The following is a 26,112-nucleotide window of genomic DNA, read 5'->3' on the forward strand; positions in this document are numbered from 1 at the left end:
ATTTCCTCGCTCATCTTTTGTATTGACTCATTGTGGTCATCATTATAATCATCACCGGAATTAATGTGCCACCGACTTGATGATGTTGCAGAATTTGACTCCACATTATCACGATATGTACTAAATGATGAGAATGAAATTGGCGAAATGTTATATCTTGGTGCATATGGTTGATTAATGTCAAGGTCAAGATCGGCATGTGAAGAATAAGCTTATGCATGCTTGGGCATATATAGAGCCGATTGAGACCAATCATCTTATGACGGTTGAGGCACATAGTAATTTTGAGGCGGTTGAGGCACATAGAGATCCTGAAGTGTATACACTATAGAAGGACCAGTTATATCCATCCCAACATCATCACGTTTAAGTGTATAATTATACGATATACTATTATAACAAACTTTTTTTTCAATTGAAAAGGTAAAAGGTTATGAGAAATTATTAAGAGACAAAAAAAAGGTAAAAATGAGAGACAATGGAAAAAGAAAAGGAAAAAATTTACCTGAATATCTAATTTGCTGCAATACAAAATTAAATTACATGATTTTTCATAGTTGCATAAATATTTTTGAATAAATTATACTCTATAGTTTAAATAAAAAGTATAATTTTATTTGACTAAGCATTCAAATTGAATTTTGTGGATGATAATGAACTTTATTTTAAAAGTTATTTTAGAATTATTACTGTGCTTTTGGAAGCATTCAAAGTTGCTATCAATCTCAAATAATTATTTTTCATCATTGTCCTATTTCTTTTTTTAAATTAACATTGTGGCAATGTTTCCTCGCTGGTGCTTTTTCTGTCTGGAAAAGTTTAATAATTTTCAAATTCTCAATTATTTATAAAATATATTTAATTTTTTGGAGCAACTTACCTAACTCAATTTAATGATTTTTGTGTGACTGTCGAAATTTGGTTTGACCAATTTGAAATTCGGTTGCTGAGCAGTGCCCTACTTTTGTAGGTTGTTTGATCCAATCTGGTGAATATAGGTGTATGTCTGTTTTTATATTGATTTGTTTTTTTTATTTTATTTAATTTTGATTGAAGTTGTTACAATTATAATATACCAATTATTAATATTAAATATTTATAATTAATTATAATAGAGAAATAACTACTATTTAAGTAGAATAGGTAGAATTTGAACTTTTGAACTTAATAATTCTGGAGCCTCGACTTCCGCAATTAAGTCAGGCATCGTTCGCGTTGATCCATGTGATATTGAGCATAAAAATCTCAGAGCAAATGCGGAGATAAAATGTATACTACCAAAATATTAATACGTGACAGAGACAATGAGACAATATAACAAGAAACTAGAATTAGACATAGTATGAATCTTTCGTAATTCCTATTTCTTGTAATGTTCATAAGAATGAATGTCCTGTTCAGTCATATATATATACAGGTTTTGTTATTTCAATATTCCAACCAGAAAGAATCCATGACGAGCTTGTCCGGTCAAGGAATGTAGTACATTGGATTCGGCAGCTTGAACGAACGTTTTGACATGGAAGAACCCAATAAATCACTCCACTGGTCTCCAGAGTTGCCCAGGATTCGGTAACCCTCTTCAACGAGCTCATTCCTCTTATCAGACTTGTACACTGTTGCTGTCTTTCCGTGATCCTCAGACGACCTGCACAAATTGGGTCGACATAGATTTAGTCGATGTTTTTAGCTGTAAATGCGAAAGCATCCAAGGTTTGTATGGATTTGGACATAGGACAAAGTCAAGTTACTAAGGATGTAAAAGTTTGAAAGTTCTTAACTTGATTTCCACGACGGAATGCCCTCGACAAAGACACCTATTGTCTAACAAAAGACAACGGCACTAATTTGGGTCCCAAACAGCGAAGAAAAAGTTGAAATGTCCACATGAAACACTAAATGCAGTAGCTTTATTTGATGAACAAATTAATGAAGCAAAACTAAGTAGCTGCAGTTTAAAGGCTCACATGCTGGCAATCGCAATCGTCAATTGGCAATAGGCACATGTCGTATAATATATATATGTACTAACGGACAATGGGATTATGTTGGAGACACGGCACAAAGATTCTTGTTAGACGAGAATTAGAATGTTGGATACATGTAAAAGAAGGAACAAGAAATTCAGGAGAAAACTAAACCCGAGGTCACTCTCTTTCAGTTCCTTTTCTTTGTTTGGCTTCTTTCGGAGCAATAGAGTAGAGGAATCAGGTAATGATCAGAAGAGAAGACAAAAGTTGAGGGCCATAACTAACCTAATCAAACATGGTACGATCAAACATAATAGAGGACCATCAAACTCATATGTTTCTTCCTTATCACTCCTGAACCTAGAAAACCAACAACCAGAGTTTGATGAAACCTAATTGCTATTCTTTCTAGTCCTTAAAGTTCACTTGGAAGCCATGTAGCCGCAACCAAAAGAACGAATTAAAATGCTTATGTAGAATCTTGTAACAGAGCATCATTGAGAAAACTCACTTGTGTCGATACAAATGAACAACATTTGATGTTTCTGAAATAACTATAAGTGAATAGTGTGAGCCTAAAGAACAGCAGATAGTTGTCCTCAAATTAGATAACAATAAGGAAAGCAAATGTAGATAACTTAAGGTGTTCTAGCAGAATTTAAGGTGTTTGCTATTTCCTCATCATCATCATTTCACTGTCTCATTTGATCCTAACTTCTGTACCATTTGTTGAGTTTTGCAATGTTTAGGATGAACACTACCTGTTGCCTAATGTTTATACAATCGGCAAAAAGCATGCTGGCAATGTAATATTTTTGTTCTAAAAAGAGACCTTTAGTTAAATGAGGCAGAGAGTGAAAATGAAGCTACTTACTCAATCAAAGTTAACGAACAAGATATTCCATAGTACATGTGTTGAGAAAAAGGCAGAACACTCACCTGAGTATGAGCTTGTCCCATTCCCGAAATCCAGCTCTCAACAAATTCTCGACAGTAATACCACGGTGCCGTTCACTTCTACCAGTCAACAAGATAACCTTGAATCCCAAGCTTAAAACCTCCTCATAAAGCTTCAGACTAGACTCTACAGCAGGTGCCGTTCCCGTCTCCACCCATTGATCAAATTTCGTACTATTAAACATCTCCAAGCTAGATTACCAAGAAAACAACGCATCAGATCGAACCCGTTATCAGTGCAATAATTATTATGTTAACCAGACTGATATTAACCCCCCACCCGAAGAATCATACTCCCATATACCAAAATTCCAATCACAAAACTTCATATACCTTGGGAAAGAAAATATCTAGAGAAATGCAAAAGGATAAACATATATACTCCATGTCAGTAACCTTACCAAAACCAAGAGTAACAAACAGGAACAACCCTCGAATTCAGAGTTCGTGTTACAACTCCAACAACATTGAATCATTAATGGAATGTCAGAAAATTAGCAAGAACATATAAACTAGAACTTCTAACAAGGTAAAATCCTAATCCAAATGATGATTACCAAAACCAAAAGTAACAAACAGGAACAACCCTCAAATTCAGAGTTCATGTTACAGCTCCAACAACATTGAATCATTAATGAAATGTCAGAAAATTAGCAAAGACATATAAAGTAGAACTTCTAACAAGGTAAAATCCTAATCCAAATGACAATGAAAAGGAGCAATCAAGCTTCCTACAGTCTTCTCCAACAACATGAAAACTTTTCAACTTAAATTACTGAAATAGGCATTTCTAATCAAAATTACACCTTTACTTAGAACTACATCAAAATCTTGGAAAAACTGAAAGATTATCACATACCCATAGCCATGTTCAGCATAATAGGGAAGATTGGAAAGCAGAGTCTCATCCACATCAAAAATCCAAGCATCTTTCCCATCTCCATTCAAATTGACACTTCTTGCATATATTCCAGCTTCATTATAAACCCTTTGAAGATCAAACTCATAAACATTCCCAGTCATATATTCTTTGACATAATCAGCACAATCCTCCGGTATTGTCTTCCATGGGCTCAAATTGTTGGCCTCCACAGCAACCCTCCAACTTGTGCACTGTAAATGGGCTTCCTCCAGAGTCAATTTCTTCAACTGGGCTTCATTTCTTTCTGGTAATTGAAGTATTATAGCCCCAGGGAAGGCATCAGGATGAGAAATCTCTTGAGAAAAACAGGCAAAGGGCAAAATGGACAACAAAAGGAAAATTCTTTCCAAAGGATTCATGGCAGACCAATGATGAAATTGTTCCCAATCCCAAGATTGTTTGTTTTATATGTTGAACAACGGAGGGACAGAAGGAGGAAAGGAATGAATTCTTGGTGGGGTTTCAATTTTCTCAAGAAATGCTTTTCTTTATGTGAATAGGAAACGAACCCCTCCAACAGTTCCCTCTTTTCGATTCTTTCGGTTGTTATAGCTTGGATTTGGGATGCGGGTCACGACAATGGCGTCTGCGTTAAGTAATGGAGTCAATGCATTGGACACACACACACAAATGCAAATGTATATATATATATATATATATGTGTGTGTGTGTGTGTGTGTGTGTGGAGGGGGTGGGGTGGTCGGTGGGGGGTATGGGTGTGGGTGCACTGTTAAAGGTCTGAAATGTTGTGGACCAGGCAATAGGATTGGTTGAGAGGGTGTGGGCGTTAAGTTGGTTAGGCCATAGTTCATGTCTTTTCCCAAGGAAAACAAGATTCCTTTTTCATTCATTATTTCAAAGTCATATGTGATTTAGATAATGGTTTTTTTAAAATATTTTTCTTATATTGTATTTAATAAGTTTAATTTTTTAAATTTTAATTTTTATGTATACTTTTTTATCAATTAATGGACAAAAAATATAAGTAATGACTTGTATATTAAGAAAATTTTTAGTTTATGAAATACAATATAAAAAATTATAATAAATAGAATTAAATTGAAAAACATCTACTATATATGTACCAAAAACGTGATTTTTCGTAAGATTGCAATAGAACTAATTGTTGTTTTGGAGTCGAAAGCCGTGTGAATGAGTCTGAATTTCTTAAATTTGAAGTGTATTCTATGCGTGTATTTACACACACCAATACCATTTCATGGATGATCTAGTGGAAAGCATTCTTTTATATATATAGAGAAAAGAAAGAAAAAGAAAATACCATTTCATGGGCTTTTACTAATTACAAAAAACTAGAATTTTCTAAATCGCATAATATTTTCGAGATCTGTAATCAATAACATTTTATGTATTTTAAATAATTATCTAAAATTAAAATAGAAAATCCGACAGATTAGTCTAATATTTCCTACATTTATTATATTCGACACCACTTTATGGATTTTCAGTAATTATGTGAATTTTAAGAAGTAAAATCCCCATATTCATGAAATATTTTGTTCATTTATGTGGAATAATGCAAAGGTGAATTACAAAGGCAAAATTCACTATAAAACATGTTCAATTTTTTTTTTTTTAGCCGCGCTCGCACCTACTTACACACACTCCCAATGAATTTTTAATCAGATATCTCTACAATAAAATCTCGAATCTCAAATCATTGAAGTGTCCCCACCAGACTCTTGTTCGAATTTATTACACCTTCCAAATTTCAGTGCTTCAGTACAAGCCAATATCAGTCCGTTCTAACTCAAGAACAGAGGATGAAATGAGAAAAGCAGCTCAGAGTATACTGAAATGCATCATACCATCCCCAGCTTCTCAGGCCACCCCCATAAACATTATGATCGAAATCAAAATGAACTTGCACCCAAGAGGCCTCGCAGCCGAGACTATACTGAACTATACATCCATGTACCTGCAGAACCAAAAACCAATCTTCATCACTTTCTCGACAAATGACTGAGAGTAAAGTGATACCCTCCTCCGTAGGATATCTTAATTTTGTTGTCTCCGGCAATGCAGCTGGAATAGCATCGAGCCTAACCTCGCGTTTCTTGTACCACCCCGAGTAATCTATTTCCATCTCATAAATGTACAAAGCCACAGCTTGGCTATAGTCCTCGACCACATGCAAATGGCCACCAGATTCACCAAAATACACAAAAGGCCTCTTGAGCAAACCATCTTCCAATTTCACAGGAGGCGGCATGATATTAAGCTTTTCCTTATCGATGTTGAAATACAACCAATTATCAGTATCACAGTGCCAATGAACTGCTCCGTTCCAGTAGGCACCCCTGTCAAAATGTGCTTTACTTGAGTAGTAGAAGTATTCATCAGATTTGGAAAGTCTCCACACACGTGTCTCAGACGAATATATCAGTATTTTATAGAGAAGATCACCAGCAAATCTCCATACATATATTACTTTGTAATCAGGAGATTTCAATGGATCATACGCCAGATAAAGATGCCTCTCCATAATCCGTATGCAGGCCGACATAATACAATGATTTTCTTGGTTGTTGGATTGCAAACGAAATAGTCAGTATCCCCTCCACTGGCCCGAGGACTAGAACATAACAGCAAACTGTTGCAAGAATGCAAGATTTTCACGTCTGTGGACTCACAAACTGATCTCAGCCTCTTGAAAGGAGGAGTTTGAGAATTTACACCATCTGAGAGGCAGAAAATCGACTTCGCAGCTGAACGGTTCGTCCTGAAGTATAGATGGAAGCAAGAAAAGGCCAGAGGCGTATCTTGGCTTAAGGAGAGGGGAGAATTGTGGATCAGTGATCAAAGAAAACCAGTGTTTAGAAAAGGCTTCAAAGCGGACTAATGATCTCAAAGGAAGACATTCAAAGATTTTCGTCAAGATATAATCAATAGAAGCAACTTTATCAGCCAATGAAAAGTCAGACACAGAGAATGATTCGTCGACCATGTCCGTTTTTCCCTCAAGCACTCATCCACCAGACAGAAGACAATGGGCATTCACATCCAAAAAGGGGCTTCAAATAAACAACATTCACACCTTAACAGATGAATTACGGATTCCAGCCTGAAAGAAGCATTCAAGAAAATTAAACCAAAAAAAAAAAAAAAAGACTCTACATCACAACAACATACAAGAGCAAATCCCCATTTTGAAACAGAACCAAAGAGCGTTGAAGGGCATTATTTACCTCGCAAGCAGCTTGCAGACAGGGATCAGAGTGGTTTAATTGGAGGAACGCGTATTCAATTTGGGTACTATTATGCGTGTCCGAGTCTGGACTGGCTCACGGTCAATTTAATTTTTCAAATTCTTTGTGCAATCATAAACCCCTCTCCAAGAAGTATAAACCCCAGGTGTAAATACTGATCTTGTATATCCAATTTTTGGTATATTTATTGTTTTCAGTCCATAATTTTGTCCTACTTTCTCTTTAGCTTCAGTTGGATATAAGGATGGTATATTTAAGGGTAAATTCTGATTTGACATTCAAATTATGGTTTTCTTTATATTTTCAGCCATGAAGTATTTTGAGAGCATACTTGGAGAGGAGTTGCGTTATGATCAACTCATTATGTTTATGTTTGTATTATTTGATCACAGATTTACAGTCATGTCTCGTATTTATAAGTGTACTCAATTATTTTTATATTTTATGTAACTAATTTCTTTTAGTTTTAACTTATCGTATGAATTTTATACTAACATATGGAGATAGATGGTAATTTGCAAGCCAAAGAAGAAAAAAACTATTAGATAGTAAAATATAAAAAATGGTATAGTTCGGGACGTAAAATATTTTTTTTTTCTTAATAATTATAATGTATTTTTAATGCAAATTGCAGAGCCCCTATTTATATTGAATATATTAAGTATATATTTTATATATAAGAGATGGAAATAAATCATTAGACATTAGGCGCTTGGGTTGGTAGAAACCTGAAAGCAAAAACCCTAAATAGAGCCGTGCCTCGCTCTGTGTACGCAGCGAACTCTTTGATATCATCAGTCGCCGACGAATTGAAGAAGACAATTTCGACAAAGCCACGAAGAAACTATGGCGAAATCAATGAGATCGAAGAGGGAGAAGCGGTTGAGGGCCATAAGGAGAGAGCTAGTGGAGCCCATTTACGAGAAGAAAGAGGCCGCCAAGCTTGCAGCCCAGGAGGCTGCCCTCGCCGCGTCCAAGCTTCCTGTCAAGTCCGCTCCCTCCGCCGCCATGGATTTCGTCGCTGCCGCCACTACTTCAGCTAACGACGACGGCATGGGTATAATTCTTTCTTTCTCTTTTAGCCTCTCGTTTCTTCTGGTTTTTCGCGCTTTTGTTTGATTTTTTCGCTTTTATCCTATGCTGCTGATATTGATTTGTTATTGATGTTGGTATATTATTATCTTGATTTGCGAGCTTTTTTGCTATACTCAGTTTCCAAGTTTTAGGTCTTTCGAGATTTTGTGCTTTTTCTCCTTCCTTCCATGGGAACTTTTGGGCCAAAATTTTATATAATCTGTTACTGACCATTTGATGGTGGACAATGAACTCATAAGGTTATGTCGTGGGATTTCCCATGACACTTCCAAGGTTTAGTTATTCATATGCTGTTAAAATCCTGGACTTTGATAATGTTTCTCAGAGTTACAAGTATCTGGTGATGTTAAAACAGCTTATACTTAAAAATGTCATGGAAAAATTTCTCTCTGCACACGGTAGCATGTGTTGGGATTGTTTGTATATACCTCATTGCTGCCTTGATGAAGTTGGTCTTGTTTTGCCCTTATTTCTGGCATTTGTTGTTAATGGTATTGAATCTTGGTACTGGTTTGCAGATGTGGAAATGGCTGATGGCAATCAAAGCTTGAAAGCCTTGAAGCCTATCGGAAAGAAGCTGAAGAAGAAGATCAAGATGGCCAAAAGGAAGCATCATGGCAAGGGCAAGATCAGAAAGAAGCATAATGTATAACTTAATCAGCACAAGAATGTGTTTTTTCTCCTTGGTTACCCTGTTTCTTTGTGTAGTTCTAGGTGATCTAGTTCTTCGTTTACGAGAAATGAGAAATTTTGAGATGCTAGTTTTATTTGGGAAATGATATAAAAATTAATCTAACTGCAGCTTGATGAAAATCTGAAGTGCGCTTGCTATTTCTTTATTTGATTTTTTTTTTTTTTGTTTTTGCTGAACTATGCAAATTCTTCTTTGTGGTAACTTGTTTAAGTTGTGGACTCTGGTGACATTTTAAATTCTGGAATGACAGTTTTGAAGCAGCAAATTTAAGCCTGAAAGCAATGGTTTGTTTGTTTTGGATTGAACAGCTAAAACAGCAATTTGAATGGCAATGAGCAATTGCACAAATTGCCAGTTGCAGGATTGATACTGAGATTGATACCATGAAAATATAACATTGGGCAATGTGGAAAAAGCCCAAGAATGATTCAGGAAGGCTGAGGTGTGATAGAAACAACCTAAATTAGATTGTTGAGCAAATCACATTAATTACATTGATATGAATTTGACAACCTGAGATCCAAAATAGAATTTCAATGGATTGCAATCCAATAGAATTAGGGGAGAATTAACAGAAAACCAAGTAATATTTACTGCTGAACAATCACGTTCTGATGCTAATACAAACTTTAGTTAATTAATCTCTATCTCTTACATAGAAACGTAAAAGCTTTAGCTGAACCTAATTACAACACATATTTTCCATGACAAGAACACATCAAACACAGGCAAGGGATTCAATGTATTCGAAAGCATGCGGCAAGAAAGATTCAAACCAAGTATCCGCAGAATCACAAATCTCCTCCACAATATTGCAGTCAAGACTGAGTCGCACAACCTTACGAGGAGTCAGCAAAACCAAGAACGAACTTTCCTCCTCGGCCCGAACCAGAGAAAAAACAGAGAAAGCATAGCAAGTTCTGTTTATCAATGGATTCATATAAGCTATCTCAGGGAAAGCAGCAGTAACAACTGTGAGATCAACTCGGTACTTCACAAACCATTCCGAGTAATCCCTCTTCATCTCATAAACATCAAACACTATTTCATAATCATGACTTTCAATGATATGCAAATGATCACAAGACTCCCCAAAATAACCAACATTTCTCATCCCATTACCGTCCCTTATACCAGGCAACGACGTCTTCCCCAACCTCTCTTTGTCGAGATTGAAATACAAAAGCTCTTTAGGCATATGACTGATCCAATGAACTGAGCCATTCCAGTAAACCCCATACTCAAAACTGGCTGTGGAACTGAAAGGTTCGCCTGACACCCTCCAAGCACCGGACTCAGACGAGTATACCTCAACCTGGAAAAGCTCGCGGGCAAACTCCGACCCTCTAACACAAACAACTTTGTAAAAGGGAGCCATAACATGATCAAAAGCCAAGTTTACTCCATGCACAATTCTTGGAACTTCATTCACAACACCTGGTCTTGGAAGTTTGGTGTAACAGCCTGTAGTCGGATTATACACGTAGCATCTCCGTACAGGAGATCTAATACGCCTACAAACAAGATTCCCAGAGCTACAACACAGAAATAATCCATTACAAGACTGCTGAATCCAGAATGAGAAAGGGTCATCAGGAAACCTTAATTCCCTGAACAGGGGCTTTGTCTGATTTGCTGCACCTAAATGAACGTACTTAAAAACAGAGATCTTCCGGCCAGGACAGAACAATCCCACTGCAGGGCTAGGGCCCGTATAGCGCAGAAGGGAAAAATGACGCCCCATGATTAAAGATTTCCAGTGTTTGGATACTAGCTTGAACCGCATCAGCGATTTTACAGGTAACCATAGCAAGATTTGTAGCAAGAGGTCATCGACTGAACCTATAACCTCAGCTGATGTTGCTGCAGTGAACTTAATAGCCATATGTGGACTATGGGATTCCGGGAAAACTGCAGACGACTAACAAGCAAACTTACCTTCAATTATTCAACGCTGCAGAGTGAAACAGAAATAAAACGTGGGATGAGGGTGGATTGCTAATCAAACAATTTACTTTTTCTCGTGATGAATTGGGTGCGGAGAAAACAAGGGAGAAGGGGTAAATTGGACGAGGTTATGAAAGATTGGTGATGAATTTCATTTGGCTTTACCAGAAAGATTACTTTCTTGATTAGCCGTCATGATTAGTCTTTTGTATGTAGTGGAGAAAAAGAAAAGACTAAAGAGTGGGTACAATGTACAACGGACCAATACTTTTAAATACGTTTAAAAAAGCGACTACCACTGGAGAGTTGAGCATAGGTAATGACTTTGGAAACTGAGGTATCACAATTGAAGTAATGTGGTGGTTTTCGGGAAATTTTTCTCGGATTGGATTTAACCAGACTTAAATCAGTTATACATTTAAGTGTAATATATTTATTATATAATTTACCATGATTCAAAAAAGTAATTAATTATATAATAATTATATTATACTTGCTATGTAATTAATTTAAATAAAAATTTTCTGATAGTTTACTCAAAGGCTTCACGTATCATGATTCTCGATAGCTCTTATACATATTTACCATTTTGCTTTATGAATTTGGAAGAAGATAGACAACATAGTCTATACAATACGGGTATTTTAAACATTTTCATTAACACAAGAGTAAATTGCATTTTATATTAATCCAAGAATGCAGCAAGTGGAGGGCAAACGGGATTCGTATCTTTGTTGAGGTCGAACTTCTTATTTTTTCATTGTTGTTCCATGAATATTCAGCATATGATGTCCAAAAGGAAGCATCACGGCAAGGGCAAGATCAGAAGGAAGCATAATGTAAAACATAATCAGCACAAGAATCTGGTTTTTTCTCCTTGGTCACCCTGTTTCTTTGTCTAGTTAGAGGTAGCATGGTGATCCAGTTCTTCGTTTACGAAATATGAGAATCCGCGCCTTCTTCTTGGTGGTAACTAGTTCAAATTCTGGAATGACAGATATGAAGCAGCAAATTCAAGCCTGAAAGCTTCAAAGGGTTGTGTGTTTTGGATTGACAGATATGACTATTGTGCAATGCTGGAAATGCCTAAGAACGATTCAAGAAAGTCAAGGTATGATACAGACAATCGAAATTAGATTGTGGTCCATTACATGAGATCCAGAATAGAAGTTCGATGAATTTGCATCCATGGATGGAATCAGGTAAAGTTGCATCTGAAAAGAACACATCAAACACAGGCAAGGGATTCAATGTATTCGAAAGCATGCGGTAAGGAAGGTCTAAACAAAGCATCCCGAGAATGAAAAATCTCCTCAAAAGTATAGCAGTCAAGATTGACACGTACAACCTTACTAGGAGTCCGTAAAAGCAAGAACCAACATTCCTCCTCGGCCCGAACCAGAGCAAACACAGAGAAATCCCCATAATGCATCTGAGGAAAAGCAGCAGCCACTACAGTCCTATCAACTCGATACTTCACAAACCATTCCGAGTAATCCCTCTTCATCTCATAAACATCAAACGCTGTTTCAGTATCATAACTTACAATAATATGCAAATGATCACAAGACTCCCCAAAATAACCAACATTTCTCCCATAGGGATAGCCAGAGCCATCCACTGCACCAGGCCACAAGATCGTCCCAAATGTTTTTTTGTCAAGATTGAAATACAAAATCTCTTCAGGCTCCTCACTAATCCAGTGAGCCATTCAGTAAACCCCATGCCGAAAACTGGCTGAGGAATCGAAAAGTTCGCCATACACCCTCCAAGCACCAGACTCGGACGAGTATACCTCAATCTGGAAAAGCTCGCCAGCCAACTCCGAGTCTCTAACACAAACAACTTTGTAAAAGGGATACATGGCATGATCAAAAGCCAAGTATACTCCACACACAATTCTTGGAACTTCATTCACAACACCTGGTCTAGGAAGTTTGGTATAAGAGTTCGTAGTCGGATTATACACAGAGCATCTACGTATAGGATAACTTCTACGTTTCTCAGAGCTACAACACAGAAGTAATCCATTACAAGACTGCTGAATCCAGAGTGGAAAAGGGTCATCAGGAAACCTTAATTCCCTGAACGGGCCCTTTGTCTGATTTCTTGCACCTAAATGAATGTACTCAAAATCAGTGAACTTGCGGCCACGAAAGAACAATCCCACTGCAGGTTTAAGGCCCGTGTTGCGCAAAAGGGAAAAACGATTGTTGGAAAATTTATGGCCCAGGATCGAAAATAGGGAGGCCCAATACACCCACTTGGATGGCAATGGTTTTGGCCCAAGCCCACGACCACCGACCCACAACTCGACCCGTCCCGACCCGACTTGGTTACTTATTTTCTATCTAACCCTCATATCTCACATATCTCTATTCCCTCTCTGTGATTCACTTTGCTCTTGCAACGATGGTCTCCTTCCATAACCAAGTTGATGCTTTATGGAAGGTGATCCTTATCTTCCATCTCCATCTCTTCTCTCGGCCCTATAAATAGGAGACTCCTTCTCCTATTTTAGAACAGTAAACTATTTCAATAAGCTCAGTGCAAATCTTTGTGAAATAGAGAGATTGAAGGTCTCAGTGACCGTGTGCTGAGAAGATCTGTGTGATCGAGGTTTATAGCCTTTGTGATAAAGGCTTTGTGCCAAAATCGTGTGCAACCGTGGGTTTTATCTTAAGGCTGCCGATCTTAGTGATGGTCAGTAAAGCCTAAGAAATGGATCTGGCCCTCTGAGCGTTCGTTTGATCGATTATTTCCACTGCTTTATGTTGATGTAATTTCTTATTAATATCTTGTATATCTTTGTGTATTATTTCTGCAATAATGCTAGTGATTAAAGATCTCCAGTCTTTGGATACTAGATTGAACCGCATCAGTGATTTTACAGGTAATGGTAGCAAGATTTGTATCAAAAGGTCATCAACTGAACCTACAACCTCAGCTGATGTTGCTACAGTGATCTCAACAGCCACATGTAAACAATGGGATTGCGGTGAGAACTGATAATCGAGGGAGCAGCCCAGATTAAGAAAAGTTACCTTCAATTATTCAACAGTCCAAGAGTTAAAACAGGAAGAAAACGTGGGATGAGGGCAAATTGCTAATCAAACCATTTATTCTTTACATTTTTATTTTCCCTTTTTGTTTGTTTCGCTGAATTGGGTTGCGTAGAAAACAACGAAAGATCGATGATGAGTTTCGTTAGGGTTTAAGAGTTGTGAATGTAGACTTTTTCTTTTTCGTTTTTAATTATTAATATATGTCAATTAACAATATCAAATATGTATAACTAATCAATAATTATTATAAAAATAGACTAACAATTGCTATTATAAAAATAAACCAACAACTACTATTAAAACAGACAAATACTCACATATACATAGAACTTGAACATGGCCTCTAGTCATAAATCCTCAACTTCATCATTTAAACTAGGGCTCATCATGATAGATCAAAGACTTTTAAATACCTTTTAAAGTGACTATTTGAGAAATGTAGAAATTCTTAACCAAACCAAGTTTTTTATCGCACTTGAATTAATTATATGATAGAAATATACCTGTTGTGGGAGTGTAGTTTAAGAAAAATGAAAAATCATATAAATAATGTATTACACTTGTTCTATAATTAGTTTGATTTGATCAAATCTAATTTGGATTAAAAAATTGTTTGAGGAGGGAATAGTTGATGACTTCGGAAACAAATTTCACTCTACTTCATGCAAAATATAGAATAAATAATATCTTTGATAAACCTTTTACACTACTCGAATTACGAAGAAATTGTGATTCTCCATTTAAAGTAGAGCCAACACAAAAACTTACAAACCATTTCAACTCTATTATGAAATAGACTTAGTCAATGTCCATCACATAACTGATAATAAAATGTATCTAATCACATAATTATCTCTAACTGCTAAAAGCATTTCCAAGATTCACCTGGGTTGACATTCATTCGAGGGAAAACGCATTATTGAGATCCTCTTATATTGTATCATTGTTAAAGACAACGGACACTAATGACGGAAATTGAGGCGTATTTGATAATCATTACTATATCATCCTTGGAATTGCACTTTGTCGCTACTTTTTTGGCGTATCAGGACCTGTATCCTCCAATGATGTGAACATGAAGTTGCCTGAAAATATGGCTTCTTTATCTGCACGAAATTAACTGGATTGTCAAGTTAAGTTGTTATTGGAAGCAGATTTTGGTTTGCACCAGATCACTCACTTCGGAAATTAATGAAATATTAATCGTTTCCAAGTCAAGTGCTTTTTTCGATTTTAGGTGAGACAAAAATTTGAAAGCCCAACTGTAGCTAGATTCTTCTGCTTCTAACGTTGATACAAATGTAGGAGCACTATCCTTACCTGTTAATGACAGACAACTTGCTTCCCGACGAATATACCTTGTCAGTGCCTGGAAATAACAAGTTATGAGCAGGGTTGCTGTTATTTATATAATCTCTGATGCAATGGAATTGAATTAAGGTTCGGGGAAATGAAAGAACTATTTACAGAAAAAGCAAATATTGGTGCGTAAGGTGAAAAAGAGATATCATCACATCTTGGGATTACACAGAAGTAATTCTTTTCGCATTGCCAAGTAATATAGGACAACGCAACATATGTGAAAACTTCATGATTGGTATCACCTACTCTAATCAATTAATCAACATAGTGCAACATATGTTGCACTTATAGCAATTGAAATATCTCTGAGGACTCGAGGTTAAAAGGACTTCAATCCTATGACATCACCTCCATTAACTTTCTCGCTCATCTGGTTCTAGGGAAAAGGGTAAGAAAGAAGACAAAATGAGGAAGGATAAATTTTCCAATCGTTTGTTTGTATGGAAAATTCTGTGAACATAAATAGAAATCTTTTCAAATCAGGAGAATCTTCAATGCTTAAATAAATCATAATTTTTGGAAACTTGGTTTAGTTAGCCCATGTCTAAAACTAAATCAGAAATGAGTAATGAAACTCTCAAGAACTTGTTACTATTCTGCATGAAATTTAGTATTTTTGCTCATTTTTTCTTCTGACCCAATTCATGTGGAAAATGAAAGCCTAAATTCCATGATTGGGAATTTGAAACGAGTCTTAAGGAATGAAATAACAGGCAATCATTGAGTTGTAAAAGGCACCCAAATGCACCCTGAAATAAAGACTAGACATAAGATAGTCACCTAATTATACCATTAAATTTGCCAAGGGATCCAAAAGTTAAAAAATAACACATATCATCTAAACTGAATTTGTTATTATCAATTTGAACGTTGAGCATCTTTTCTGCCAAAAAACATGTTTTAGGTAACTTCTTTTTTCCGACCTTTATGCTAAGGAAATAGTTTTCAAGAGAATCATAATACCCTTCCGCTGCACCTCACACCACATATAAATTATATATTTAAGCAAATAGTTTTATTCGTTTCAAAAAAAAAAAAAAAAGCAAATAGTTATGTTAAGCCAGTCTATGCAGCATAAGAAGATAAGAACTTGCCTGGACTGGAAGTAAGGCACCTTCACTTGGTTTTGATGCACCATCATCAGAGAATACATTCCTAACGTGCAGAAAAACATGAAAAGCATTAGAAACATCAATACGACTGATACATACATAATCTTTAACCATCAAGTGCTTAACTGAAACTTCCCCCCATTGCTGTCAAAATAAGATGCAAAATTACTAATACTGAGGGACTATACATTCATGAGGAATAACCCACAGTGTTTTCATGTAACATATTAAAAAGTATCAAACTGATAGTTTAACTTCCAAAAACTAGCCTGCTATTAATAATTTCTTCAGCAAATTCTAACAGGTGAGAAAAAGCATGCCAAACCAACACATCTTACATTTTCTGGCAATTCCATACCTCCAAATGACATTTTGAAGGTCATCCTGTTTCCCCATGGCCGCATCATAAGCAACAATATTTCCATAAAAAATCTTCTCCAATTCTTTCATCCATTTAGATAGCAGTAAATTTACCTGCACTTCTAAAAAGAGAATGAAAAGAGCAGAGCTTACAAACAACGGTAGCAGATAAGTAACTTGACGATAGATTATGGTCCGCACATAGACTTGGTTCCATCATATAACTCAACTGTTTGCCTTCGGAGAGCCAACAAAAATCTTCAAGATGGTGATCACTTATCATAATGATCATAAGTGCGACCTTCAGACTTGAAGATGAAGTACTAGAAAACTAAAAGAGAACAACAGCAGCTTTACAAGCAATAAAGATAACTCACCCCAGCCTTAGACACCCTCAATTCCAGGTCATGATTATATATCTCATATAAGTATTGCCCCAGCTCAACACCTTCCTTGCCCTCTTCCTTTAAACGACGTAGGCAAAGCCACATGTGGAGTACAAGCAAGGAAAATGTTGTTTTAAATGTCTGCTCCAAGCTAAACACTGCACATCAAATAAGACAAAACTCCGTTTAAACTTACACAAGAACACTGAGACAGCAGAAGAGGTGCAGAACATTGCTTTGTGGTTCATATATGGGGGAAAAATCTAAGTCAGATGAATGAGATCCCAAACACAATATACCACTCTGATCAGAAACTTTTGATATCAGACATCCCTTCCAACATTTCTCAAGGGTCAGTTCTATTTGTCCATGAAATTTAAAATCGGTAACAAGAGAAAAAGGGAACACAATGCAGTGGAATGAATCTCATCTGCCCACAAATCATGAAAGAGACACAAAGCAAGGAAAAACTAACCATCATATATAGCAGGTCTATCAACTTGGTATATTACACGGTGGTAAATAGCATTGGCCCAACGGATGAACTGGCTCTGCTTGCTGTAGAATAGCATCAACTTTAGGATAAATCGTTTGACGCCTTCATATTGTGGGTCTTCAATTCTATTTGGCGAATCAGTTGCTAATGCCAATGAACATGGCTTGGACCAAAACATCTTGTTAAGATTCACCTGGAGAGTAAGCGTTTCTTCATGAATCTGATTAGGAAAATCGAACAGCATGAAGCTTACAAGAGTACATGAATTAACATCTAACCAACTTATCAGATGCTTATTACTCTCATTCGACAATATAATACAGCAGTTCACCATCCCCCAGGCACAAATCTTTCTGTGATAATGTGGCAATATCTGGCACTACCACGGTGACAAATTGTCTATATTACCATAGACTTTAGAACAAAGAGCAGTAGTACATTGAATTAGTACATTTATCAGTTTTACGCTCAAAGCATGAAGCTTTTTTACACTATCTGTAGCAATTCTATGATGTCCAATTGCAGCCCAGGCCAGCTCATAATTCAAAATCAAGAACAGACACAAAGCTTTGATACAATCATAAGATAGATGCAATTTATCCATCCACCTTATTATTACTATGTCATTGTAGATTTTATATTACACAATGTAGACATTTTGAATCTCTTTAAACACTATATCATGATAATTTGCCACAAGACTCATTTCTTACCCAAAATTTGGCAAACCCTCCACCCCCACCAAGCAGGAGTTTCTGTAGATCCAAGCCTAACAACAATGGATTGCTCCAATCGTCTGATAAAAAGATACCGCACTTTTTTTCTATTTACAGAGATGGGGGTGGGGAGACCTGGTCTTGAACCTAGGACCTTTCCTACAAAGAAAACACACTTAAAGATACAAACTTTTGACAAAGTTTCTGCAGATCATTACAAGAACAATTGATAAGTTTTGAAATTCCCATACCTCTGGTTTATTAGTATCACTTTTAAAATTTGGCTCCACAGCAGCCGCAACCTTAGCATAGTTCCGCAACGGAAAAACAGATAAATCCCCCCGCACCAATTCAGAACTCCTTTGCAGATTACTAATCCTGCTAATATGGCTGAAAATTCTGCTCCACCTTGGAGACATTTTGCTTGAATTTCTGCAAGAGTTCGGAAAAGGGAGAAAAAATCCCAACAAAATCGGATTAATTTCAGAACATCCCTTAAAGAAATCATCAGAGATTTCAACTAAAAACGTGATATAACACCACAAACATACTATGCCTGCGCGCGGGCCAGGTGGAAACCGGCACCTTGAAGAATCCGATGATGCTAAGAGGACAAAGGAAATGCGTACGTTAAATTGAGGGGATTCAACTCAGCATCTATGTGGTAGCAGCATTTTCTTTCAGTAACATGGTAAAGGGAATTGAGGTTTTGAAGATTAGTTCAACCCTACTCGTAAAACTCAAACAAGAACAACTCTACAAAATTGGTACCTCTTTTTTTTTTTTTTTTGGGTTTTTTTCCCCAATCTTTGGTGAAAAAATGTAGTTTTGGTCCCAAGCACGACATTATATTGCCTTTTTTTTTACCCCCATAAAGTATAAAAAATTCATTTATTATGGGATAAAAAATACAATTCTTTCTATCGGACAAAAATACAATTTCCCTGATTTTTTCCATTTGAACGGTCATAATTATAGAAATGTTTTGACAGACAAAGATATAATTAAAATTTGGGTTTTCAGAAAAAATAACCCTCATTTTTTTAAAATATAAATAATTTTTTTTAATCAATCACTATTTTATAAAATTAATTATATCAAAACCTATTAATCAAGAATAAGATAAATTTCAATGAGTTTTCATAGAATTTGTTATAATTACAAATACTTATTTCTTGTTTGAAAAATTATAATTGTCGCTATAGAATTAAAGATCGTTTAACAAATATCCCTATTGATAAACTGTTATAAGGGGTATTTATTAAACAGTTATTAATTTTAGAGAGTATTTGTAATTTTTCAAACAACAATAATTATAATAAATTTTAGGACAAAGCGTTTGTCCAAAAAATAATATTCTTTTATAGTTAAATTAACTATTCAAAAAATGGGTCAAACTCACCCTATTTAAAAAATTAAATAAATTACAACAAGATTTTTTAAAATTTGCTATAATCATAAATATCGATTGTTTCAAAATTATAAATACCTTTTAAAATTCAAGATTGTTTAATAAGTACCTCTCATGAAAGTCAGAGTGTATTTTTTAGATGACTTTTAATCACAAAAGGTATTTATAATTTTTAAATAATAAAAAATAATTATAATTATAATAAATGATGGGTGTTTTTGGTATTGTACGTCCAATTTTAGTTCATTTTAACCTACTTGCCTAAAACCCTAATCCCCATCCCCAAAACCTTCACTATCTTCTCTGTGCTCTGCTTCTTTCCTACCAACATAGAAGCGATGGGAAGCGACAGCGAGATTGAAAGAACAGCGCAGAAAGAGAGGGAGAAGAAAAAAATGTTGGCTCTCGCCCCCATTGCCAAACCACTCGCCGGAAAAAAGCTCTGCAAACGCACCCTCAAGCTTGTTCGTCGAGGTCACTATTTACACGCTTATGATTTTGAGCAAATATGCAGATGGGCTTATTGTATTTCAATTTTTCTTGATTTATTTTTTGCTGTTTGTCGTCAATTTCAGCTGCGGAGCAGAAGTGCTTGAAGAGGGGGGTTAAGGAGGTGGTTAAGAGCATTCGCCGCGGGAACAAAGGGTAAAATTTTCATGTGATTGTACTTGTATTTTGTTCACATTTGATTACTGATGACACCCGATTTGGTGCATAAATGTTGAACCTTGTTATCAGTTATGCTTACCAACTATACGCTAAAATGCGTTTTGTTGTATAGCTATGGATGGGTGTTCTCTTTGTTCATTCTTTTTGTTGGAATAGAGTTTGGTTCTTAAGTTGTAATGATTTCAGAAGAAAGAAAAACAATTGATTTCATAGGTATTTGGCATGATGGCGGCTTAAACATTGGTTTAAGAGGTGTGCCATGTTTGGCAGCCTAGAAGCAAGACTTGATAATTGGATCATAATTAGTTCTCTTTACTTGTTTGGGAACATTGATTAAGCTCCAGTGACGTGCCAACAAGTTGGATAACCACCACCCTACTTGTCTGATTATGAAAGAGGCTTGCATAGTTCTTTTTTTTTTTTGTATATAACTCGTTGAACTTCCGTATGGTGTCCTAATTCATGATGATTGCAGGTTATGTGTTATAGCAGGGAACATATCACCTATAGATGTCATCACTCATGTTCCAATCTTATGTGAAGAAGCTAACATTCCATACGTCTACGTACCGTCAAAGGAAGTAAGTTGTTTTCTTCACTGCTTTTTGATATTTAATGATTCTAAGTGTTATTCTGTAATATTGTTTTCATGTTCATGAGCAAAATGTGCTCATTTAGATGCAGCTGAACTCTGAAATAACTAAACAGTTGCATCTCATAGCATCTTCATCTTTCTTAGTTTTGTTTCCTCATTCACCACTACTTGATTTGGGAAATTTTGAAAGCTGATTTCTTGAATGATTCGGTATGATTTTTGGTTTGGATAATTGGTTGTGTTATTGGAAGTTGCATCAAATGGGTCTGGCCACCCAAAAAATCTAAACAGCCGGCATCCTTCTGTTAATATTGCTGTTAGAAATTTGTATAAGGGAACCATTAACAAGATCAATGGCATTGTTTGCCCCTTCTGCAATCCAGCGACATGTGTCTTTTGTTCTATATTCTTAGATGAAACAATCCATATTGGAAGAAACTGAAATCTGGAATCTAACGACATGATAATCTGCTCTGTTTCAGGACCTTGCTAATGCCGGAGCCACAAAGAGGCCGACTTGCTGTGTTTTGGTGCTGACTAAGCCCACCAAAGGGGAACTTGGCCAGGAGGAACAAGAAAAGCTGAAAGGAGACTATAACGAGGTTGCATCAGAATTATCCGAACTGGCTAACTCAATGTTTTGACAAGGAGGCATTGCACGATGAAGTTTGTATTCCAAATTACATCTCTTGGGCTTGTAAACCTCTTTTGAGCTAATGCATCTTTCTCTTGCACTGCTCCTTCCTCTTGGAACATATATTGCCATGAAGGTTGATGATTGTGTCTCAGGGTAGTTAGTGTGTTTGAAAAATCGAAGAATGAGGTATAAGTTTCTTGATGGGGTAACTGCTATAGGAATTTAGATGTTATCTCGTTATTTTCATCACAGGAAAATTGATAAAAGCGTGTGAAGACTGACTTAATCTTAAGGCTGGACAGCAGTTGCTGCAGCCCACGTTTCTTCTTGAGTAGAATCTTGCACTGTTAATTTTGTACACATCTTTCAAACCACCACCTTGATAAAAGAAACATAACAGCAATTCGGTGTAATTTGAGATTGGTTGGAAATGTCAAGGAGGTATTGCTTGATTGATAATGTTAAAATTTACAATCAAAATATTATGAGTTTGAGTTCTGTAGATGTTAATATATGTCTACTATTATGGTAGTGTATGTCTATTATTATAGTAGTTTTTTGTTTCTTATCTCATTTAGATGAGTTTGTTAATTTGAATTATCGTTGTATTAAATTAGTTTTTAAATGTGAATGTTAAATGATGGAATATATTGCATACTATTAAAAAAAAGACAGGTGGAAGTGAAAGATCACGGAAATTGCTTTCACCTTAGTTCCAAATTTTCCATTTAAAATTACAGAATGTTGAGAGGGTGAAATATTTTCTTTTACACATTCGTGACATATGTGGAGCCACATTAAAGCGTGATGGGTATGCATTTCACTTTTAAGTTGAAATTTAATTTGAATATATAGTTTTTAATTTTTAAAAAAAATATATATCAATATAATATTTATGTCATATTTGAACGGCTGTGTGTGGCAATGAGTAAAATAATTTAAATATTTAACTAAAATCAGTCTTCAAATAAAATACACTTGAATTGGTGATAGAAAGAAGAAAAAAAAAAGAAAAAGAAAATAATTCAAAGCATTGAACATATTAAAATAATCTTATTCAATTTTTATATATAATAATATAAATGACATAGACATGGTACTATATAACTTGTTCAATATATAACTTCAAATATGAAAATTGAAAAATAATAATATCATATGTGACATTTTCTCTCCGACCAAAGATAACAAAAATGTCTCTTTCTTGATTTCTATCAAACTTATCTTTCATGCCAAAATGCTAAATCTCAACTAGGAAGTTGAGTGAGAGGGTGAGCAGTTCAAGAATTGTAATCCTGAAAAGCAGGTTTACATGCCCCCGCATATATATATATATATATATATAAACCGAGGCTCTCCCACTCCCTGCGCTCTGTTGAAAACATTTTGACTGTCTGTCGCATAAAGAATCAACTCTGCTCTTTCATTCTCCTGCAATTTGTTGACTGCTGTTTCTTAAAATTTGAATCTGTCTGACCCTTTTACCGGGCCCCCATGAGACCCTCCACGGATCTGTAGAACCCATTTGCGGATCCAGTCGCGGAGTCAATGTTGGCTGTAATTCTGTGCGGAAGAGGCGAGCAGTTGTTTGTTTTTGTAGAAAAGATCGTTTCTTGGTGGTGAAATGGAGTTCACTGAAACGTATAAGCAGACGGGTCCCTGTGCGTTTTCGCCTAATGCGAGGTTTTTGGCAGTTGCTGTGGATTATCGCCTTGTCATTCGCGATGTTCTCACACTCAAGGTACATGCGCCTTTTGGTTTTATTATGTTTGTGGGTGATTGGTTTTGTAGTTCGGTGGAGTGGTGCATTTGGAATTTTGATTTGGGTTTTTGATGATGTTGTCAATTTCTCGATGTGATTTGAAATTCAAAGAGCTCTGCTTTGGCACAATGAGGTATCCTATTCTGTTATGCTAGATTTGAATGGCTGTTAAATTATTTGCCCCATAGCCCTGACGTTTATTTACTCGGATTTACTAGCTCTGCACATTTTAATCCAATTCTTGTTTGCTACTTGCTAGTTTGGATGTTTGAAATTAGAATATTGAGGTTGTTGTAATTACCAAGAATTGAAAGATTGTCTAGAAAGAGGGTTTGATCTAGCGTTTAATTTCTTTCTGGAGACTCTGAGGAACTCATGAACACTGTTGCTTGAAACTGGTTGATGAAACGGTGAACATTTGATGTGATGATTCAGTGCAGTAGAAAGGCCTTCTTCCAATGCAAAGAATCACAATAGGATGAATGCCCAACGAAAGGCGGACACTCTTCATGCTACATTGAGTGTTATTTGGGTTTTAGATTTTAATTTATGTTATTATGTGTGATTTGCTTTGCAGGTAGTACAATTGTTCTCTTGCTTGGACAAAATAACTTACATTGAATGGGCCCTTGATTCTGAGTACATACTTTGTGGCCTATTTAAGAGGCCTATGATACAAGCATGGTCGTTAGCACAGCCAGAATGGACATGCAAAATAGATGAGGGTCCTGCGGGTATTTCCTATGCGAGGTGGAGCCCTGATAGTCGCCACATACTAACCACTTCTGAGTTTCAACTGCGGTTAACAGTTTGGTCACTGTTGAACACCGCGTGCATACATGTGCAATGGCCAAAACATGGCTCTAAGGGAGTTTCATTTACTAAGGATGGCAAGTTTGCTGCAATATGCACAAGACGTGATTGCAAAGACTATGTTAATCTGCTTTCTTGTTATACCTGGGAGATTATGGGGGTTTTCGCTGTTGATACATTGGATTTGTCTGATATTCAATGGTCACCTGATGACAGTGCCATAGTTATCTGGGATTCTCCTTTGGAATATAAGGTGTGTGAGTGGTGCTACTGCTTGGTTTTGTTTTATAGTTGAAATAACTTAACATCCATTTATACTGTAGCTTGTCATTATCATATTTTCCATGATAATGAGCTTTACAGTTTGTCTGATCTAAATTTCATTGAATTGAATTCTGGTTTTCTTTTGTCATCCCCTATAACATGATACTTATATATTTCTCTGTTCATATGCAACACCAGTCTTGTAAAACCATATCTCTAGCATTTCCAACCATGTCGCTGCATTGATGTATAAAACTGGAAGCACTTGTAATTGGTGGAAACAGTATCACTAAATTCTCATGCTCAATTGTGAATGGAATATAAGATTAGTTACTGTCATATTTGTTCTAAGTTGCATGTATAACAAAAATCTGTGAATAGACATCATACAGTTAAAAAGGATAAACCGAACTATCTGTTTTAGTTTTCCTTCCTGTGGTTCTGTTTCCTTTTGAGTTTCTTGGCCAAAAAATATTGAGTCAACTATGTTTTGAATGATCACACTTGGTACAAGTCGGTATTTTTAAAGTTATTTCACTTTTGTTGCTTTTTATATCTGGAAGGGTTGGATATTGTTGTTATTTTAACTCTCAGAAAAGTTTATACATTCTTAATTGTTTAGTGGTGGACTGCTTTTCCTCTTTTGAAATGGTGTTTGGTACTATTGACACATGATCGAATAAAAAATTGGTTAGGTTTATCTTTATTGCTCTTAAGTCCTTGGTCCCCTATATTCATGCTTGAATTTGTTAGTTACCATCATTAAACTGTTTACATACCATGCGGTTTGGTGTAGGTTCTGATATATTCTCCGGATGGCCGGTGTTTATCTAAGTATCAAGCATACGAGAGCGGATTAGGAGTAAAAAGTGTTTCTTGGTCACCCTGTAGCCAGTTCTTAGCTGTGGGAAGCTATGACCAAATGATACGTGTTTTGAATCACTTGACGTGGAAAGTATTTGCAGAATTTACTCATCTATCTACTGTTCGTGGTCCTTGTGCAGCTGCTGTTTTCAAGGTAGGAAAATCATTTATTTAGCTGATGCTTACATACTCTTCGCAACTTGTTTCCAATCCTTTTCCGTCCATTCAGGAAGTAGACGAGCCATTGCAGCTTGATGTGTCGGAATTGTCACTGAGTGATGAATTTGCTAAAAGGAATGCTGGTGAGCTCTCCTAAATAATTTGATCATCAGTATATCATGCTGACGATAATGTATTTCTGCTTGTATTTGTTCTTTGATGGAAATCTGACTTAAATTAGTGGTTATTAACTCAAAAACTGGGAAAACAAGTCATTTGTGTCTTGAGCTTTGAATTATTGCTAGGTTTGGATGCACTAGTTTCACATCAGTTAACAGCTACGACCGAAGTTAATCTAATGAATGAGGCGCTGTTTTACTGGAAGTCCTTTGTCCCATAAGCTAGTACACTCGGAGGTTCTAGCACAAGTTGTCAATTCACAATTTTCTGACAGAAATTTTCTCTTAAGAACTGATCGTAGATCCAAAGTTTCTAGAATAAATTCTTCTCAACTGGAATAAACAAAGAACGCAACCTTGTCGGAAACTTTGAGCGCATTCTGCATGTTGCAACTTGCACATTCTCTTATTCTGTCACGTTCCTCTCAGAACTATCTAATTGTTTCC

General features: G+C 36.0%; 8 protein-coding genes across 9 annotated transcripts in view; 3 read left to right on the top strand and 5 right to left on the bottom strand.

The window, feature by feature from the left end:
• LOC105160647 (acid phosphatase 1) lies at window positions 1,264-4,467 on the bottom strand. Its single transcript, XM_011078123.2, has 3 exons — window positions 3,787-4,467; window positions 2,910-3,119; window positions 1,264-1,648 (listed from the first exon to the last, which is right to left on the bottom strand). The coding sequence occupies exons 1-3, from the start codon at window positions 4,206-4,208 to the stop codon at window positions 1,471-1,473; spliced, it is 810 nt and encodes a 269-aa protein (XP_011076425.1). The 5' UTR covers window positions 4,209-4,467; the 3' UTR covers window positions 1,264-1,470.
• Window positions 5,455-7,698, bottom strand: LOC105160741 (F-box protein At5g07610-like). The gene is made up of 2 exons (XM_011078220.2): window positions 7,059-7,698; window positions 5,455-6,934 (listed from the first exon to the last, which is right to left on the bottom strand). The coding sequence occupies exon 2, from the start codon at window positions 6,374-6,376 to the stop codon at window positions 5,621-5,623; it is 756 nt and encodes a 251-aa protein (XP_011076522.2). The 5' UTR covers window positions 6,377-6,934; window positions 7,059-7,698; the 3' UTR covers window positions 5,455-5,620.
• LOC105160648 lies at window positions 7,771-8,987 on the top strand. Its single transcript, XM_011078125.2, has 2 exons — window positions 7,771-8,136; window positions 8,693-8,987. Exons 1-2 carry the CDS (start codon window positions 7,926-7,928, stop codon window positions 8,824-8,826), a joined length of 345 nt encoding a protein of 114 aa, XP_011076427.1. The 5' UTR covers window positions 7,771-7,925; the 3' UTR covers window positions 8,827-8,987.
• On the bottom strand, window positions 9,587-10,753 carry LOC105160742 (F-box protein At5g07610-like). The gene has a single exon (XM_011078222.1). It carries the CDS (start codon window positions 10,751-10,753, stop codon window positions 9,587-9,589), a length of 1,167 nt encoding a protein of 388 aa, XP_011076524.1.
• LOC105160743 (F-box protein At5g07610-like) lies at window positions 12,044-14,777 on the bottom strand. The gene is made up of 4 exons (XM_011078223.1): window positions 14,766-14,777; window positions 13,649-13,859; window positions 12,579-12,984; window positions 12,044-12,509 (listed from the first exon to the last, which is right to left on the bottom strand). Exons 1-4 carry the CDS (start codon window positions 14,775-14,777, stop codon window positions 12,044-12,046), a joined length of 1,095 nt encoding a protein of 364 aa, XP_011076525.1.
• On the bottom strand, window positions 14,645-19,109 carry LOC105160649 (ubiquinol-cytochrome-c reductase complex assembly factor 1). 2 transcript variants are annotated; one of them, XM_011078126.2, is made up of 8 exons: window positions 18,864-19,109; window positions 18,564-18,744; window positions 17,576-17,789; window positions 17,092-17,258; window positions 16,713-16,828; window positions 16,337-16,397; window positions 15,201-15,249; window positions 14,645-14,986 (listed from the first exon to the last, which is right to left on the bottom strand). In XM_011078126.2, the coding sequence occupies exons 2-8, from the start codon at window positions 18,729-18,731 to the stop codon at window positions 14,910-14,912; spliced, it is 852 nt and encodes a 283-aa protein (XP_011076428.1). In that variant the 5' UTR covers window positions 18,732-18,744; window positions 18,864-19,109; the 3' UTR covers window positions 14,645-14,909. The 2 variants fall into 2 exon arrangements, with proteins under 2 accessions (XP_011076428.1, XP_011076430.1); XM_011078128.2 differs by lacking the exon at window positions 18,864-19,109 and adding an exon at window positions 18,310-18,471 and having other exon boundaries at window positions 18,564-18,703.
• On the top strand, window positions 19,985-21,982 carry LOC105160650 (H/ACA ribonucleoprotein complex subunit 2-like protein). The gene is made up of 4 exons (XM_011078129.2): window positions 19,985-20,197; window positions 20,299-20,368; window positions 20,868-20,973; window positions 21,470-21,982. Exons 1-4 carry the CDS (start codon window positions 20,062-20,064, stop codon window positions 21,629-21,631), a joined length of 474 nt encoding a protein of 157 aa, XP_011076431.1. The 5' UTR covers window positions 19,985-20,061; the 3' UTR covers window positions 21,632-21,982.
• The window catches only part of LOC105160651 (WD repeat-containing protein WRAP73), a gene marked incomplete in the record, with an annotated part of 4,165 nt that continues 888 nt past the window's right edge, over window positions 22,836-26,112 (top strand). The window contains 4 exon segments of the mRNA XM_011078130.2: window positions 22,836-23,365; window positions 23,964-24,452; window positions 25,260-25,481; window positions 25,557-25,629. Coding sequence (XP_011076432.1) covers window positions 23,249-23,365; window positions 23,964-24,452; window positions 25,260-25,481; window positions 25,557-25,629 — 901 coding nt within the window.

Source organism: Sesamum indicum, linkage group LG4, assembly GCF_000512975.1.
Source record: "Sesamum indicum cultivar Zhongzhi No. 13 linkage group LG4, S_indicum_v1.0, whole genome shotgun sequence".
NCBI classification, from domain to species: domain Eukaryota; kingdom Viridiplantae; phylum Streptophyta; class Magnoliopsida; order Lamiales; family Pedaliaceae; genus Sesamum; species Sesamum indicum.

Excerpts from the sequence above, each read along its gene's own strand:
- LOC105160647 (XM_011078123.2), bottom strand. The coding sequence starts at position 4,208 with ATGAATCCTTTGGAAAGAATTTTCCTTTTGTTGTCCATTTTGCCCTTT. Across the intron at positions 3,120-3,786 it reads TATGCTGAACATGGCTATGG|CTTGGAGATGTTTAATAGTA; the intron begins GTATGTGATAAT and ends TTGGTAATCTAG. Across the intron at positions 1,649-2,909 it reads TGGGACAAGCTCATACTCAG|GTCGTCTGAGGATCACGGAA; the intron begins GTGAGTGTTCTG and ends CAATTTGTGCAG.
- LOC105160741 (XM_011078220.2), bottom strand. The coding sequence starts at position 6,376 with ATGTCGGCCTGCATACGGATTATGGAGAGGCATCTTTATCTGGCGTAT.
- LOC105160648 (XM_011078125.2), top strand. The coding sequence starts at position 7,926 with ATGGCGAAATCAATGAGATCGAAGAGGGAGAAGCGGTTGAGGGCCATA. Across the intron at positions 8,137-8,692 it reads AGCTAACGACGACGGCATGG|ATGTGGAAATGGCTGATGGC; the intron begins GTATAATTCTTT and ends ACTGGTTTGCAG.
- LOC105160742 (XM_011078222.1), bottom strand. The coding sequence starts at position 10,753 with ATGGCTATTAAGTTCACTGCAGCAACATCAGCTGAGGTTATAGGTTCA.
- LOC105160743 (XM_011078223.1), bottom strand. Across the intron at positions 12,985-13,648 it reads CTGGAGATCTTTAATCACTA|TGGGATTGTTCTTTCGTGGC; the intron begins GCATTATTGCAG and ends TTAAACCTGCAG. Across the intron at positions 12,510-12,578 it reads GAGTCTGGTGCTTGGAGGGT|TGAGGAGCCTGAAGAGATTT; the intron begins GTATGGCGAACT and ends TCACTGGATTAG.
- LOC105160649 (XM_011078126.2), bottom strand. The coding sequence starts at position 18,731 with ATGTCTCCAAGGTGGAGCAGAATTTTCAGCCATATTAGCAGGATTAGT. Across the intron at positions 17,259-17,575 it reads TAGACCTGCTATATATGATG|TGTTTAGCTTGGAGCAGACA; the intron begins GTTAGTTTTTCC and ends TTTGATGTGCAG. Across the intron at positions 16,829-17,091 it reads TGAGGGTGTCTAAGGCTGGG|GTAAATTTACTGCTATCTAA; the intron begins GTGAGTTATCTT and ends TTAGAAGTGCAG.
- LOC105160650 (XM_011078129.2), top strand. The coding sequence starts at position 20,062 with ATGGGAAGCGACAGCGAGATTGAAAGAACAGCGCAGAAAGAGAGGGAG. Across the intron at positions 20,198-20,298 it reads CCTCAAGCTTGTTCGTCGAG|CTGCGGAGCAGAAGTGCTTG; the intron begins GTCACTATTTAC and ends CGTCAATTTCAG. Across the intron at positions 20,369-20,867 it reads ATTCGCCGCGGGAACAAAGG|GTTATGTGTTATAGCAGGGA; the intron begins GTAAAATTTTCA and ends TGATGATTGCAG.